General features: G+C 32.1%; 4 protein-coding genes across 5 annotated transcripts; 2 read left to right on the top strand and 2 right to left on the bottom strand.

Annotated features, from left to right (window-relative positions):
• Nucleotides 1–623: 623 nt before the first annotated feature.
• On the top strand, nt 624–3103 carry LOC107361951 (cytochrome P450 4C1-like). Its single transcript, XM_015928913.3, has 4 exons — nt 624–994; nt 1082–1197; nt 1595–2432; nt 2505–3103. The coding sequence occupies exons 1-4, from the start codon at nt 760–762 to the stop codon at nt 3050–3052; spliced, it is 1737 nt and encodes a 578-aa protein (XP_015784399.1). The 5' UTR covers nt 624–759; the 3' UTR covers nt 3053–3103.
• Nucleotides 3104–6212: 3109 nt separating this feature from the next.
• Nucleotides 6213–7917, top strand: LOC107362080 (uncharacterized). Its single transcript, XM_015929084.3, has 4 exons — nt 6213–6601; nt 6684–7099; nt 7168–7514; nt 7589–7917. The coding sequence occupies exons 1-4, from the start codon at nt 6362–6364 to the stop codon at nt 7723–7725; spliced, it is 1140 nt and encodes a 379-aa protein (XP_015784570.1). The 5' UTR covers nt 6213–6361; the 3' UTR covers nt 7726–7917.
• Nucleotides 7918–8211: 294 nt separating this feature from the next.
• LOC107362079 (uncharacterized) lies at nt 8212–10024 on the bottom strand. Its single transcript, XM_015929083.3, has 3 exons — nt 9827–10024; nt 9511–9707; nt 8212–9442 (listed from the first exon to the last, which is right to left on the bottom strand). The coding sequence occupies exons 1-3, from the start codon at nt 9920–9922 to the stop codon at nt 8410–8412; spliced, it is 1326 nt and encodes a 441-aa protein (XP_015784569.2). The 5' UTR covers nt 9923–10024; the 3' UTR covers nt 8212–8409.
• A 3702-nt stretch (nt 10025–13726) lies between these two features.
• Nucleotides 13727–17072, bottom strand: LOC112538493 (uncharacterized). Of its 2 annotated transcripts, none has more exons than XM_089265935.1 (3): nt 16778–17072; nt 15815–16039; nt 13727–15171 (listed from the first exon to the last, which is right to left on the bottom strand). In XM_089265935.1, the coding sequence occupies exon 3, from the start codon at nt 15021–15023 to the stop codon at nt 14298–14300; it is 726 nt and encodes a 241-aa protein (XP_089122061.1). In that variant the 5' UTR covers nt 15024–15171; nt 15815–16039; nt 16778–17072; the 3' UTR covers nt 13727–14297. The 2 variants fall into 2 exon arrangements, with proteins under 2 accessions (XP_089122061.1, XP_089122062.1); XM_089265936.1 differs by having other exon boundaries at nt 15815–16025; nt 16778–17049.
• Between the last annotated feature and the right edge of the window lie 308 nt (nt 17073–17380).

The following is a 17380-nucleotide window of genomic DNA, read 5'->3' as shown; positions in this document are numbered from 1 at the left end:
CTTGTGATAAGGAATCATTTGAATCTTGTTATATCTGAAGTTAAATCTTAATTTCTGACAATTTGATCTGGCCATTTGAAAATATGTTTACTATTTGTCATTATGTATTTACATTGGTCATCATATTCCCCCTGTTAAGGTCCAACCATTGTCAAACTTGAATTGGGAAAACCTTAGAGGAACTGGAAAAATGGCAATTTTACACAAGTAAAAATAAACAATTTTCACCTGAAATATACAGCCAAAGATGTATCACATTGATTGTATTTGTGTATTTCAAATGAGCAAATTTCAGGAATAGAATAGGAATTTTCCGGGTCAAAGAAGAAGATTGGATTTCTCTTGCTGATAAATCAACAGTATTGAATTCACTTTGATTAAAATTGAAAAAAAAAACAAAACTGAAATTATAATTTCCATTTTCCTTATAAAATAAGTTGTTTACTTCATCAACAGACAATTGACAACAATCTTTACACTCAATCAGTGTCAGTCATTTTGATCAACAGTCTTTTTACACTTGTTAATTATTCACAAAATTCAACAGATTCAATCCCTTCATGATACTAGAGAGAGGGAGAAATTAAGTTTGCCATGAAATTTGGACTTGAAAGAGCAACAAGTTTTCCATCTTTAATCAAGATTAGTTTTTCATGTTTTTCATTGTGATTCAATTGTGGGACTCTCAACTTTTCAGTTCAACTCTGGTATCAATTGCTGTTGAATGAATTTACCTCAATATCATCATTTCATTCAAAGATGATTCCAATGATCTCACCTACGTTAACTAACATCGTCAACTTTACCACTTTGCCTAACCTCACCTTGTTTACCAGTTTTATTGTGTTCATTTTTATTTTGGTTAAATTAATCACGATTCTTTATCGATTTCACATCTTCAACAAGCTTCCTCATGATGACCAGAGTCATTGGCTATTGGGCGATGTTATCCGTTTGATGCCAACCTTTCCCTTTACCCCAGGACCAGATGAAAGTAAGTCAATGAAAGTAAATCCAGCAAAAATTCAACTAAACCTAAATCCTAATAAATACCCAATTTTACTCAATCTTTACACTCCAGCTCCCCTAAGAGATGCGGTCAATTATTATCAGGAAAAATTCAAAGACAAAAGTGTTTTCGTTGTTTGGTTAACTTGGTTTCCAGTTGTTATTTGCAAGGATTATCGATCAGCTCAGGTAAGAAATTTATTTTATAATTGCTAATCAAACAATAACAAGTGCTCTCCAACAAATGCTTTTATTTGGACTTATAAGCTTGTATTGGCTAGAAATGCTTCTCCTTCGTGGATTGAAAAAGGGAAAAATTCTGATTCAATATGGCATTATTCAGGATTCGTGATTGAGTTTAAATAAGATGAAAGATATTCTTTAAATGAAAACATTTTATTCAATTCTTTCCATGTATTATCTGATACATTGTTGTTCCCTAATCGGAAGAGAAGCCCTTCCATTGTTTATTGATAAATGGTTAACAAGTTATAAGTTATGTTTACAGAATCAAAATATTTGATGATTTAATTTTATATTATCATTGATAAGCATTTAATATGTTTACTCGTCTTTGTTTGACCAGCTATTCTTGGGCAACAGAAATAACCTGGAGAAAGGTTGGTTTTACAATTTTCTTGACCCTCGATTTAAAAATGGTCTTATTGGAGCAACACTTGATAAATGGTCTAAACGACGGAAACTGGTTCTTCCTGCTCTAAATCGACGTGCGATGGAAAATTTTGTTCCCATTGTTGTCAATAGTTGCCATTCGTTAATTAATGATCTCACTTCAACTTCGAGCTGCCCAATTGACATAAAGGATCCAATTTATTTGGCCACCTTCAACATTATCTGCCAGTTAGTGATGGGAGTACAAGTTTTACCCTCAAAAGCCTCATTTTCATCGTCATCCTCATCAATACCCTTGTCTTCCCTGTCATCAGTTAAATTTCCATCTCTCATTGAGGCAATCACTTCCTTCACCAAACCAATCATGTCTCGAGTGGTTAATCCTCTATTTAGATTGGACTGGCTTTTTCATTGTACTTCTTTGGGTAAAACATATCGTCACCATGTAAATATATTCAACACTTTCTCCAACCAAGCAATCACTAATCGACTGAAAACCATCCAATCTACTCGACCACATTCAGTTAACCATCGTCCCTCTGATCTGGAGCAAACCTTTTCCGGACTTGAATACAATTCAATGAGAAAAAGTACAACTAAATCAATTCTTGATTATTTACTCACAATTTATCTCGACAATAAGGACTCACTGGAATCACAATCTAGCTCATTCAAGCTAAAATCTCATCACTCAATTGATATCAAAGGAATCAAAGAAGAGTTGGACAATACATTAGCTGCTGGCTATGAAACCACAGCCATAGCCATTATGTGGACAATTTACTTGCTTGGTAAGAAGGAAAACCTTTACTTTTAATTTTCATAATGAATTGTAACTAACCTCAATTTATCTACCTTTCTAGGTCTCAATCCTGAAATTCAGAGGAAAGCTTATGAAGATGTTTTGGATCTGCCTTTGGATGAATCCGATAGTTCAACATTAACCTTAGACCATTTCAATGGCCTCACCTACCTGGACCAGTGTGTTAAAGAAAGCATCAGATTGATCCCACCTTTACCCATGATTGCTAGAAAATTGGATTCTGATGTTGTTTGTGAAGGAGTCAAAATACCTGCTGGTTCAACTGTTGGTATAATGATTCACATGATTCACCGAGATGAAAATATATTTCCTAACCCAAATGTTTACAATCCTGATCGGTTTAATCCAGAAAGATTAACCTCAATTCCAGCCTGTGGATTTATACCATTCAGTATGGGACCTCGCAATTGTATCGGTCAAAAATTTGCTTATCTTGAAATCAAAATTGTCCTCGCATTTATTTTAAAACACTTTACAATAATCTCAACCGAACCAATGGACAAGATAACTTATGAACATGAAATGATAACATCACCAAAGGTACCATTGAATGTAAAGTTTATTTCCAGAGAAACGCATATTCATTAACATGACAAAGAAATGAGTTTCTTGTGGACAATAAAATAATTACAAATCACAGTTCGTTTCTCAAAACTGGTTAATTTTAAATGGTTAAGCATCTATCATTTATCGGTGATATTTAGATTAATAAGGATTCATTTTCCTTCCCAAAAAGCGCATTTTCTTGCTATTTGAGTCAAAGAGATTTGCATGTTGAGCCGATGATTAACCTGAAAAAAACGAATCAAATGTTGATAATTTTATGCAAAATGCCCTCAATCTTGAAACTAATTGGCGTCAATTAATGTAGACTTATGGCAATGACACTTAAATATTGGTGAACTTAACGGATTGATTTGAAAATGGCTGGTAATTATCAAGAGCAATTAATGTTGAATTAATGATGGTAAAACGTTTCTAAAAATGATATCTTTTTATATTAAAAGTGCCTTTTAATAATAGATTGGCATTTGATGGTTTGTTTATAAAAATGCTTTTACAATATAATGTTTCACTGGTTTTAAAGTCATCAAGAAGTCAATCACAGAAATCAGATTATCAAATTTAATAGCTGAAAACTGAATTAAATCAACTACTGTTTTATTAATCAAAGCGATTTATGTATTTATTGATAATAAATGAAACTGTAAGTAGACTATTTTGTGTATTATTAGACTGATTGTCTTGATTTTTATGAAAGTAATCGGTCAACCATTAAGACTTTTGACCGAGTCATTGAGATGATTGTTGAAATTTTGACAAACAATGAAATATTACAGCCAAAAATTAAAATGAATAATTATTGTTGAACGAAAATGATTAACTATTTGAAGTCAGGATCTAACAACAAATGAATCCAAGAAACAATCAACCGGCTGGTGAACATTATTTCTTGGTGATTATTTTGATCCTTTTTGTTGTTAAATTAAACATCATTCGTTTTGCTTGGTTAACATTAGATTACTGAAACACAAAAGATGAAGATTAATCAGTTTCAGTAAGTAGAAAGTTAATTTAGATTTTATTCAAGTTTAATTTGATGAAATGTTGGTTTACTCATTCTGTAAATCACTTTATTCTGATGAGCATAAATCTATATCAGGATCATTTTCCATGCCATTCAAACAATCATCATTAAGTGAGACATTTGAATGAGTTTTATGGATTAAAAAAGAGGTGAAAAAAAGGTTGAGTCAAACAGTCAAACAATGAAAAGGACGATGGAGGAGACGATGAAGACGATAATGAAACCAGTGATGGTGATTCTCATCTAAACATTTTAAATTGTTGGTTAAAACACTTTGATTGTTCAGTCGAATCAATGCTAAGATTCGAACATCTTTTCACTTTTTTGATTGAAATGTAACTCTAAAAATACAACTCATCGGTGACTCTCCATAATATGGCGTTATCTCTGTCTACCATCTTTAAACCTTCTAGTGACTTCTTTAACTCCATTGTCTTTGCTTTGCTTTGTTTACAAGCTCTTTCGATACCAAATGTAACCAGTAAATCAACATCTTCTGGATCTAATTTATCCAAATCTTCCACCGATGGATCGACAAGTACAATTGTTGAAGGTGATGTTATAATAACCAGTGAAACCTCTGATTGTCCCTGTTCAAATTCAATCAGCCAACAGTTTGCTATAAAGCGTATTGGTGGTAAAAAAGGGGATCCCATTGTGATTACCAAAAGAGCGGGTAGTTGTTGTGACAAGGATTCCTCATCATCCTCGTCCTCTTCATCCTCTATGTCCTCACCCAAATTGGTTCCTGTTCCAGTACCAGTACCAGTTCCCATGTACCGTCCTTACTTTTATCATCCCCAACCGCCTCCATCTCAGTTTATGCACCACCATATGTTGCCTTACTCTTCCATGCCGATGTCACCCTATCCTGGTTCAAATTATCCATATATGGACCGTCACAATCTTCACTCATCTCATATGTCGTTGCCATTAACACCACAACATCATTATCCACCTCCACCTCCACCGCCGCCACCACCGACTTTGGCTCATCCATCTCATCATCTAATTCACCCGTCTTCGTCAGCAAGCCAGCAAACCTTTTGGACTTCCTACGATAATAGACCCTTTTATTCGGATCCCAGTTGGTCTTTTGATGGCTCATCGTTAAAGTCAACTCTGCTCACTTCCCCAACAATTCAAGATAAAAAATCAGAAATTGATTATGATTATGATGGATTCCCTTCCAATATGGATATCTGGGACTAATTGTTTTCCATTTTTTGAGGCAAATTTTGTTATATTTTTACCTTTTGTTTTTATGTTCTTTACAATAAAAATAATAAGAACTATCAAATAATAAAAGTAATGAACCAGATTTTTCTCATTTTTATCATCACATTTCAACGGTTCTAGTTTCAGTCTAAAATTAGCCCGAAATAATGATCTTAATTTTACACTCAGCTAATCAGTAAACTTTCGACCATTCCAGTTATTAAAAATAACCGGTTTATTTTAGAACCGTTTCTAACATTAAATTTTCGACGCATTTGATAACTAAAACAGAAACAAACTCCCAGAAATAATGTAACGTTATTTACAGTTTCATTTACAAAATTATTAGAAAAATATGTTCAATATCGATTATAATAACTTTGAATAAGTCTAGAATCTTCTCAGAAAAATTGAAAATAATATCTAACAATTTAGTGGCAAGTCTTCCTATTGATTAAAACAAGTTACGCTTTCTGACGTTGGTGTTGACTTGTAAGCGGAGTAAGACAAATTAACTGATTAATCCTTTATTGAACGAATGGACCTTATCACTTTATATGATGATCTTTTTGAAACTGATGAGTAGTGTTGTTTAATACTGAGTTTCCCATTCGATTAAAAGTAATTGAGTGTTTCGTTTTCCCGAAATTGACCGAAATTCATCTAATGACTTACAATCATTAAACAGTGATGGATTTCAATGCATAAGATTGACTTCAATTTTATAGTTCTACAGATACTCAACTTAACCTGCACAGTTTGTGATATTTGGCAAAAATGATGTCCACTCTTTTCTTTGATTAGCCATAACGATTTATTTCAAAAAATTTAAATTAGTAATGTTGAAAAACAGGGAGATTGATTTCACTCACAATTGCAATGCTATGGTAAAAGTTGCCTTTACCATATGATTTTATGACTCACTTCATTTTCTCTCTCCTGCTTCCCTATTGACAACTGCATATTGATTTTGTTTCAATTGGTTTTGTGGATGAAACAGTTCATGTGATTATTAAGTTCGATATTTATCCAAATTGAATGTGATATGGTCCTTCATTAAATAGTTAAATTTATTTATTTACCTGATTAAAATGATTCAAACATCAACCTTGCCATCCGCTTCTTTCATCAATGACAACAACTATAGCAGCACATCATTTCATTCAATTTTCCGTTACTCCTCTTTACCAACTGATGAAATTAATGACAACAATTATTACGATAGACGAAAAGAGACACTTGGCCAACGGATAATTCGGAATTTCATCCTGACAACCGCTTATCTGTTGGTAATATTCACATTTCCCATTTCTATATGGTTCACAGTTAAGGCAAGTTACCCTCTCAACTCATATGTTTACATTTGTTTTTTATATAAGATTATCCTAAATCTCTATTTTTTATTAATTACAGAAGATAAAACCTTTAGAAAGGTGCATTATTTATCGTCTTGGTAAAAGATTACCAATTAAAGGGCCTGGTTTGGTTATCGTTATCCCTTTTGTTGATGTTATTGATTTTATTGATCTTAATCCTCATCGCCTTTGTGTTGTTAGTAAAGAGCAAATGTTAACCAGTGATGGATCATTGATTGAATTCATTGATTTTACAGTTGAAATGACTGTATTCAATGCAATAAGAACCTCTACTCAACTTAAAGATTCTCGTCAAAATGTTGATCAGTTCGTGAAATTGTCTTTTCTCAATACAATGGGAGGAATCCATGTTGAAGACTTGGAAAGAAAAATGGAGTTCATAATTAAACAATATGCGGAAACATGCAATCAATATATTAATAAATGGGGTTGGTCTATGGTAGTTATTGAAATGTAAGTAAAGGCCTTGAGTAAAAAATCCATCAAGTAATTTTAAAATTCGTTCTCGTGTATCCTTACAGACCCAGAATCAAAGTATTGTCCCGAGCGGAACCAGTGAATAATGTCGTTAAAGCCTTAAAAGGCTATTTTGGTTTGAATGACCAACCCAACAGTTCCGCTGCCAATCTTTTCAACTCTCTTTCAGCTACAACTATGCCTAATGCTCAAAGTGATAATGAATTTTCAAGAAGTGAATCAAATCGAGGCGAGCAAATAGTGACCCAAGAAGATGAAATAATAAATAAATTACAAAAACTAGCTGAAGATTATCGATACATAAGTATGTTGGGGATTTCTTCCGTGAATATTACATTAGAAATTGATGAAAGTCCAGTCCCAAAACATTATCAATTCAATCCTAAGACAGGTCAGTAATTTTTTAAGCTTGATATTCATCTAGATTAGCTGTTGTATTAAAAAATTTCATTTTTATCCTCATAGGTTCTATACATCAAATTGAGTTGCAACCTGGAGACTCATCTCAAATTATCGTCAAAGCAAGTTCATGGGCAAACTTTCATGAAGCGATTGACCAAAAGGATTTATCCAAAGTACAAATCACCAACAATTTAATTTAAACTAGTCAAACACGCATGCTAATTTATTACACAAATGCTCAAATTAAGATCAATTACATTGTATCTTTTGCCGAGAAAAATATTCAAGAAAAATCATGTATTATAATGTTGAATACTTAAAATTTTAATTATTTCCAAAAATAAATTGACTATGTAAATTGCACACTTAAAATAAACTTGACCAAAACTTAATTATGATAAGCTTTAGGTCAATAATCATAATCTGAACTTCTTTCCAAATTAACAATAAATCAACGATAATTTCTGATTTTTTTATCACCGATCTAGATGACTCTGGTTCTAGTCCTAATCTAGTAGCTAATCGAGAAATAAGGTTTGATATTAGGAATTACGATACATTCACCATCATGGAATTTTGGAAGATTCTTCAATAGTTCTTGGAAATACATCTTGCAGAATAATCGTAAATTTCATCCAAGAGAAAAATTCATTTCAACAAAAAATTATTTTTCAATCCATATTGTATAAGTTTTGTAAACCTTATAATTTTTTTGCATATTTTGTACAATATATAATATTTACATGAAATGGACAAATAAAAAAAGGTTATACAATTCAGTTTTCCGCAAGAGTCAGCACATAAAATGATTGAAAGAGTTTACATTTATTGATAGCGATTGGCAATGTAAATCTGTGTGCATCGTTAGATTTTTAATAGACAAGCTATTCCGATTTATTATCTGATTCAGGTAACTCATGTTCAGATTCATTACTAAATAGCTCAACTGGGACAGTTAATGGAGTTTTTTCAGGTAATAAAAGAGAAGGCTGAAGTGGTCTGGATTCAAAATGCCTTTCGATTTCTTCAAAGGTAAGCTGTCCTCCATTAGATCTTCCTAGAGACAGTATAGATGGAATTTCAGTTTTGATCGGTCTCGGAGAAAATTCACTTTTGATTGGTTGAGAAAATGATGAACAGTTGAATATTGAGCTTGACATTGATTTAGATGTAGACGCAGTTGATTGCACTAGTATTGACGAGCACATCCCTGACGATGTAACCATAGTTAACGAGGATGGCGGCGATATCAGAGAAGAAGATGCTATGGGTAAGGACAGTGATACAGTTGGAGGTGGTGGTGGTGGAGTGGGAGTTGAGATTGATGTAGAAGAAAATGTTAAATTTGATGTTGAAGGCGAGACATTAGATAAAGATGCATGTGAAGATGGTGTTGATAATACAGCTGAATTGAGTGATGAAGATGATAACGATGAAGATGAGGAGTTTAATGAAGACGAGGATGCTGACTGTAATGAATTAGTAACAGGCAAAGATAAGGTTGAAGTCAATCGATTGAGATTTTCATTTGCAGTCATTGTAGATGTAATGGATGACAAAGTTGGTGACATAGTTGTTATTGCCGTAGTTGCTTGTGCTGTTGTATTAGTCGATCTTAAAGATGTTGCCATGGAAGAAGATATTGTAGCGCCTAAAAGTGTTGATGTAGAAGTAGTTGATGGCAATATTGGATTTAATGCTGAAGTTGACGCAGATGACGATGGCAAAGATGCCAGTAATTTACTGCCCTTTTTGCCTCCAGTTGAGTTTTTATTCCGATTGGAAGATGTATAAGTAATTAAAGATGACTGAGATGATGATGGAATTGACCCATTACTATTTATTCTCCTTCTTTTACTAGTAGGATTTGATGATGTACTTGGAGTTGTTTCGCTATTTGTACTGTCAATTCTTCGCCTGATTAAAAGGGAAAGTGCATGTAGGTTAGATTTCATTGTTAAGCTATTAAATGTATAGCAACGTACCTTCGACTAACAGAAGCTGGTCGTTCTTGTTTAACTTCCACTTCAGATTCAGAAGATTCTGTAGCATCGGAGTCAGAGGAGGAAGAGCTGATATTTTCATACTTCAATAATTTATCCATCAAGAAGTATTTATCACGATTAATAATGAGTAATTCCTTTTGATACTTCTTAAGTTCCTCTTGGTAATATTCATTTTCCTGGAGTAACAGAGACAGTGAATAAGAAATTAACCAATCTTTCAATTAAATATCCATAATTTGTATAATAGATTGCGGTTCAAAAATAAATAGTACAGAATAAATTGATTGAGACTTACATAAATAAGTAGCTTTAGTTTCTTCTTCAAATTACGGTACTTTTGTTTTTGTTCTAGAGTTGGTTTAGATCCAGTTTCATCTGAAATCAAAGGCATTCTCACAGAATCAATTACTTTTCAAAAAAATATAGATAATCAAGAGTATGGAGGAAAAAATTAATCAAATTGTCGTATTATTAAATGAACTGTCAGATGGTAATGTTTTTTTGTTTACTATTTTGCTCTAAGAAGGCTTACAAAAAGAAAAACCGCCAAATTTGAATTTAACCAACATCTTTATTAATATTAACGTTTAACAATTATCACTGAATATCTAGATTAATTTTCATAATTGATTCTGTGAAATAATGAAATTAAATCTTTAAGAATACATTTGTAAATCTGTTAAATCAAGATAAACAGTAAACCTGAAAAAATAATAGTCAAGTAATGTCAGTGAATTGCCCGGAAAGGTTACTTGAAAAATGATTTAAGAAGCTGTGACTTTTAAATTATTGTAATTGATGATTTAATAGATGATAATCAGTCGGGGTTTGAAATTTACCAGCATTCCCCTTCTGTCAAAAAAGGTTAAGATCTTTGGATTATCTTTAGTGTCAGGTTTTTCTGGTTGTTCAAGTTTCCCAGTCAATGTAACTTTCATTCAATTAGATCGTAATTAGTGATTACAAAACAAAAAATTAGACTTGATTTCAAATAGATAATCCATTATTTAAGGTTTGTTAGTTATTTAACAGGATTATTGAACTTGAAGAGATATAGAAAGTTGATTTCATCCACTGATGACAACTTTGACTGATTAACCAGCAAGTTCAAAGGCTTTAGCAAACGTGTGAATGTGTTAACTTGCGTGAAGATATTGATTGGAATTGTCAGGTTCAAGAAAAATGGCTCTTTGAATACATCTTTATTCAATTAAGAAGTTCAGACTTTTTCCATGTCAGATATGAAAAAACATAAAACCAAATGGACAACATTAGCTCATCGTTACACATAAGCTTGATATAAAAAATACATCTTTTAGATCTATTGGCCTTTCAACAGGTAAAATTACAAATCATTAAATATAAGAATGTTGACTTTATAATAAAGAATTGAAATTTGTTTCATTGTTCAAGATTTATATACACCAGTTTGAATGAAACAAAAAAAAACCAATATCCTTTGACAAATAATTTAAATCAGCACCAAAGTGAATCTTTTGCATCACATTTTTCCCTGAAAGCTTTAAAAATAATCATCAGGATCCATGGCAGATAGTAAATCACTTTAGTTCACCTCGAGTAATTAACAGGTTAGTAAATGTTTGGAGATGAACCAGTTGAATGATAAATTCCCAATAATTTATGTTCCTCCGATTCATTTTGACTGTACCAACATTTGGATTGTTTATTGTTCCATAGATTCAGGTCCCTTCATAACCCAAGCATGGAGAATCGCCAAAATAAACATTCCAGGCCTCATGACCATACCAATTATCTTGTAGATGAACACATTAAAATCTCCTGAAGTATAAATACCAATGAATTCAAATCCCCATTCCATGATAATTAAGACTATAGAGATGCATAAGAATAGACGGCTATTACGGTAAGTAGCGAAGATGGCTAGAGATAGAACCAAAGTGGTTAATACTGCACAAAATATAAATAGATTACGAGTTGATTTAAAGAATTCCCTTTTCCAGATAGGATCTTCATCATATTTTTGAATCTCCGATTCATATTCATTTATAGAGTACCAAGTCCAAGTCCATTCATAGGCAAGGGCTAAAACAAGGTAAAACATTAACAAATACTTGAGCTTCTCGATCTTTTTAGGATCAATAGCTGGAGGTTGAAACAATTTCCCAATCATAATCAGCTTTTAAATTTCATGGGTTGAACACTGGAACAAAAGAAAATCAAAGGTTTTGCATAAAAAATGGATAAATGTTGAGCGATAGCTTTGTAAGCACTCCTAATCCTTTGAAGGGTTATTAATGTTTCCGAGTAATATCAACCACTTTTTCCTTGTTAATCAGCCATTCACTCATTGAAGACCAAGTATATCATCACAAGTGGTGTTTCACAGAATTAAGAATGAAGATTATGAAAAAATAAATAAAGACACAGATGATAACAAATGATTACAGACAAGAAAAGGTTGATATTTGGTTCAAGAAAAGGAGCTATAGAGATAGGGTTTGTTGCTGTTGTTGTCACTGAAAACAAGGCAACTTCTCCTTAAGCTGTTCAAGAATTAAATGATGATGGTAATGATGATGATGATGATGATGAGGTTGGTGATGTTAAAGATGGCGAATAAACTTGGGAACCAGTTTAATGTGAAATATAAAACTTGGATGACCTTTACCGAGTCCAGTTGAAGTATTAACCATGATTGAGAAAAGAAATTGTCTTTCGTTGTTGAACACTCAATATAAACGTGCCAAGGTGATAAAATGAAACAATCACATATTTTAACGGCAAAAGGTATAGAGGGTCAGGTCAACCATTTATCCGGAAGCATCTCAAAATAAGCTTCATTGATCAATCAACCATACTTGGAAACATCAGCTGTTTTCCAATTTATGTTCAATAGGTAACTCATTGGTTCAAAGGGCCATCTATAAGCTATAAACTATAAAAGTTAAATCAAAACCACAAGCCATATTCACCAAATAAGCCAAAATACTAATTAAAATTATGATATTGTTTCAATCATCACTATTTTAACCACCATTAGTCTCAATAGTCATAGTATTGAACTTAACTGACTTAAAGACTGATACTTAAAATACAGTAGAGAGGTGAAACATGAACTCTATCGGTCAGAGATTGGTAAACGATCCCAGAGAGACGCACATAATGTACAAAATTACATGTAATTACGGGTAGTAATATATGTAGAGACTGTACATGCAATTAGCTATGGCAAAACAACAATTTACTAAATTCATCGACGTTAATCGCATTCAAATGTTTTCAATTTTATATTTTGAATCATTATAACAGTTGCAAATGCTTAAAGAAACATAAGATTGTCCAGTGGAAACTTTTGATTACATCTATTTAAACATTAAAAAGCAATCAAATTAATTCTTATTCATCAATATCATAATCAAGTTAGAACAGTTGTCTCAATGTAAATTATTGTTTTACTAATAGTGTTTGATTAATCCAGTAACCAGTGTAACTGACGATGAAAGTTGACTACATATGTGGTGTTGCTGAGGCCAAAGGTTGCTGTAGTAATTTTCAGCAATCATGATTTTGATTCTAGCTAATTATTTTTAAATGTAATCATTGTTAATCATGAAATTTTTATTTGATGAAAATTGGCTGCTTCTTATTGCCATTTACCAATAGAGTATAATCAATAGAGTTCATTAATGTTTCAGCTGACAGCTACGTTTAAAATTTTAATCCTGTTGTGAGGTTAGTTGATTAAATTCAGGTTAAAATAGTTAATTGATAGATTGCTTACTAATTGTTTAGCTGTTGAGTAACAAGCAAATAAATAGCAATCATGATACAGTCATAAGCAGTTCATTTCACTAAATCAGTAAAAAAAAGTAAGCAACGTAAATGGTATAAAGAAAGTTAAGATACAAACTTGTAATGTTAATCAAGGTTAAATGTTGGTGCGCATTTAGACCTTCAAAGTTAATGTTATGAATGGTTGTTGAAGTACAAAAACGCAGGTAAAATATGTTCACAACTAGAAATATAAAATGATCAATTCAATTTCAAGATAATCGAAAAAACAAGGTTAATCCGACGCCTGTAATTGTCACAACAAAGCTATTCAGTACTCAACAATTGTTGAATAGCTGCGATTTGTTAACTGTAATTACAATTGGATATAATTTTGGGACTAAGATGGTCATCTTCTCGGACAAAATGAGACGTCTAACAATTTTGCGTACTTTGAATCAATTTTATTGAGCAGTATAATTCGCCAATCGGCTATGTTAGAACAATTCGTGTGATTCCGTCGTTACTTGGTGATTTTTGGTGATCAGAACCATCTTTTTGGGTATCTTGAAAAATTAAATTGGTCATCATCATTGGACTTGATTGGCAACACAAATAGATAGTCTTTATAACCATTAAATTAAATTTGATGCTTTTTCGTAAGAGAGGTAATGTATCAGAATGCATTCATAGAAAGGAGCAGCAAAATTGAGCGGAGATAGTCGACAATCAAGATTAATCAACCTTGACATGATCAGAAAATTGTAAACACCATTAATGTGTTTCTTTCGGCAAAAAAAGGAGTAAAAAGAGCTGGGAAGAGACAAGGAAAAAAATTAAAATTAAAACATGATGAAAGTTATCATCTGTTGAAACAAAATAATGTAAGCTCCAGAAGCTCGAATAAAAAAGAGTAAATTAAATTTAGATTGAGAATAGAAGAGAACAAGTAAACAAGGTTGACAAAATTGTACAAAATAAAAATATAAGCAAGGATTGAATATCCAAGTTGATTAAGAAGGTGGCTTTAGGAATGATTCTTGTTTAACAGGTAAAGTTGCAACTCCTCTAGAGTCATTATTGTTGTTGTTGTTATTTGATGATTGTTGTTGAGCATTGGGTTCATCTTGTAAATCTAAATTAGGATTATCATGTCCAGATTCTTGTTGATTGGCAATCTCCATGGTAGGTGAAGCACCAATTTCTGAACCAGTAAGTGAATTACGCCTTGATTCAGCCATCGTTTGCCGATAAATTGGTAAACTGGCCAATCTTTTTTCAGCCGACCGTATCATTAATGTAAATCCTAATGAGAGAACCATTAAAACAGGTTCCAAGGAGACGGAGACAAATTTGAGCTTTCTAACATCTTCATCGTTTGATTTGAAGGCTCCGGTGATTTCAAAAACGAAACCAATGGCAAAAAGACAAAGGAAACCAAAAATGGTAGAGATATTTTCTTTGAGGATTCCCCATAAACCAATGAGAGTTGCAGCACCAATGTAGAGTCCAGTAAAAAGGAAAAAGTGATTATGTGTTTTGTACTTTTGATTTTCACGAGTAACATCATTATCTTCGTCAATTTTGGATTTAAAAAAGGCCATAGCATGAACTGTCCAGGCAACCAAGCTTACAAAATAAGCCATAAATAAGAAACAAAGGATTATTTTGATGGCGGCATAAACACGAGTTGCATTGGCTGCTCGAGGAAGTAAAATAAAACGATCACTTTTCTTCATATTTGACTATGATTTAGAAACAAAATATCCACAGTAAAGTCACTAATCCAGGTTACACTTAAAAATTGAAAGTCCAGTTGATTTTGTTGTGTTTTTACTTGTTGCACCAAATCAACAGCAACACAATAACTTGTAAGAATCTTTTCAGCTTAATTCGTTCAGATGTTGTTTTGGTAGATTGTTGTGGATTTTGAAATTAATTGAACGCAGTTAGTTAATCACCAGTAAACAATTGGAAAGGAAAATAAATAAAATTGTTAAAAATTGTTAAATTATGACGATTTAAGCCACAGAAAGAAGAAAAACCATCAGAGAACTGGTTAACACTGGATAAGGAAAAAGGGTTTTTTTCTGGTTCCACTGATGATGAAAAGTTGAAATGAAAGGGGGATTGTTAAATTTGAATAAACGAGCCAGAAAGGGGAAGAAGAAGCAAAAGATGACAACGATTATGATGATAATTATTTGAAAAAAGAAGGTTGATTTCAATGGATAGAAAGTAATAGGAGGAAAAATATTTACTTTCAATTGATTTGGGCTTCCAGCGATGTTATAAGATTCAACCTAACCAGACTTTCGTTATTTTAGTTAAACTATTTTCCTCCTTATTCGTTTCTCTCTCTCTTCTCTCTCTCTTTCTCTCTTTCTTGTTTTTGTCTCTATCAACTCATTTCTTTCTCACTCTTGAAACTATCTCCCTCTGTTACATGGATTACACACAGTTTATACAGCAAGTGTTAACACTGAAGGTTAACCAGTTTACAATTAAACAGATATTTATTTATACTTACAAGTCCAACATATTTGTCTTATTATCTCGACAAGTTTTTCAATATTAACTTGCAAATAAATGGCTGATAAATAGGAGGGAAAAAGGTGGACCAATCAAGGAGGCAAGTTTAACCATAAGAGTCATGAAAAGAAAGGTAATTTTCCGATATTTCTGGCCGTTGGTCTTGAATCTTTTACATTTTTGTCTTATTTATGGTCAATAAAATGTATCTAGAAAGAGAAGACTGAGAAGATAAGCAGAAAGATGATGAAAAACCTAAACAATTGCTATGTTATTATAATAACATATCAAGATTAGTCAATGAGTGACTATGTGAATCATTTTGGAGGGATTTATCGCTCTTTTTATTTTCTTTCCTTACTGTTGAGCCCAAGACTAGTCATTGGACAAAAGGCCAATTTGATTGCTATTTTTGTGTATTTCAATCGATACAAAGGTAGAGTAATTGAGATTAATTCTGGTTTTTACGATTAACGAATGAAAGATGTCAAACAGAGAATGTAATTCTGGTTAGTTGAAAGGCATCTTTCACCAGATTTCATCTTGTTGTTAAACTAAAAGTAATACATTTGTCTGCACTTTGAATTGAAGTTACATCAATTGATTGGCTTTGGACTAGTTTTTGTTTCTGTTTTGAAAGATGAGTTGCCAACAATTCACTACTGCATCATAAATAAAGATGTTTTAGTCTGTTGAAGATGAAAAATTTGAAAATTAACATTAAACAGAGAAAAGAAGAAAAAATTAACTTTAATTTAGTTATAATGTCTACCAATCTTGTATCTACGAAAGTTTATATTAATATCTCATTTCTCCTCACAAAAATGTACCTAAATGGTGAATAGAATGGTGAATTTTTTTGATATAAATAAATCTTACTTATCTCTATGTTGTAACGGTGATTTGCATGTTCATCAACCATATCGAGTTGATAATAAGCTCAACAAGTAAATTTACTTACCATGGTTAATTCATTTCAAAATGTAAAACTAAGACGAGAAAGCTTCAGATCCATATTTGTTTGCTGTTGAACATCACAAAAGTAAACAGTTATCTTTAAATAACAGAATGGTATTAATTTAGAACAATTAGAAGTGAATTAAGTATTGACAAATTGATGCACCAAATTAAGAGTAATTTAGGGTTAATAAAAAATCACAAGTGCACAATAAAAAATGTTAATTTGTAGCCAAAAATAGCAGTTGAAGTTGAATAATATTTCTTAAAAAGGACAAATAAAGATGGCGCACTACATTAAGCATTACAATTGGTTGATTATTGTAACTATTAACAACGGCTAACAATAACAATAACTTAGGTTTGATCTAATCTGGTAAAATTAATTTAACTTGTTAATAATTTTCTTGAAGTTTGTTGTCAAGTTTGAAATTTTGGTTTGTGATTACTTCGGACACTTCAGTTGCTCAAATAACAATTTATTTTCAGAATTAACTCAACTATAACCAAACAATTACATGGAATCAACAAGTGAATTGAGGGATCAACAGCTCTTTTTGTTTTCCCTTTTCTTCAATGCGAATCTTTTAGTGCTGGCTTTTCATCA

Source organism: Tetranychus urticae, chromosome 1 (genome assembly GCF_039701765.1).
Source record: "Tetranychus urticae isolate SD_2017Ah chromosome 1, NJAU_TeUrti_SD_1.0, whole genome shotgun sequence".
Lineage (NCBI taxonomy): Eukaryota > Metazoa > Arthropoda > Arachnida > Trombidiformes > Tetranychidae > Tetranychus > Tetranychus urticae.
Note: the sequence above shows the minus strand (reverse complement) of the source record. Positions and strands in the feature narration are given on the sequence as shown.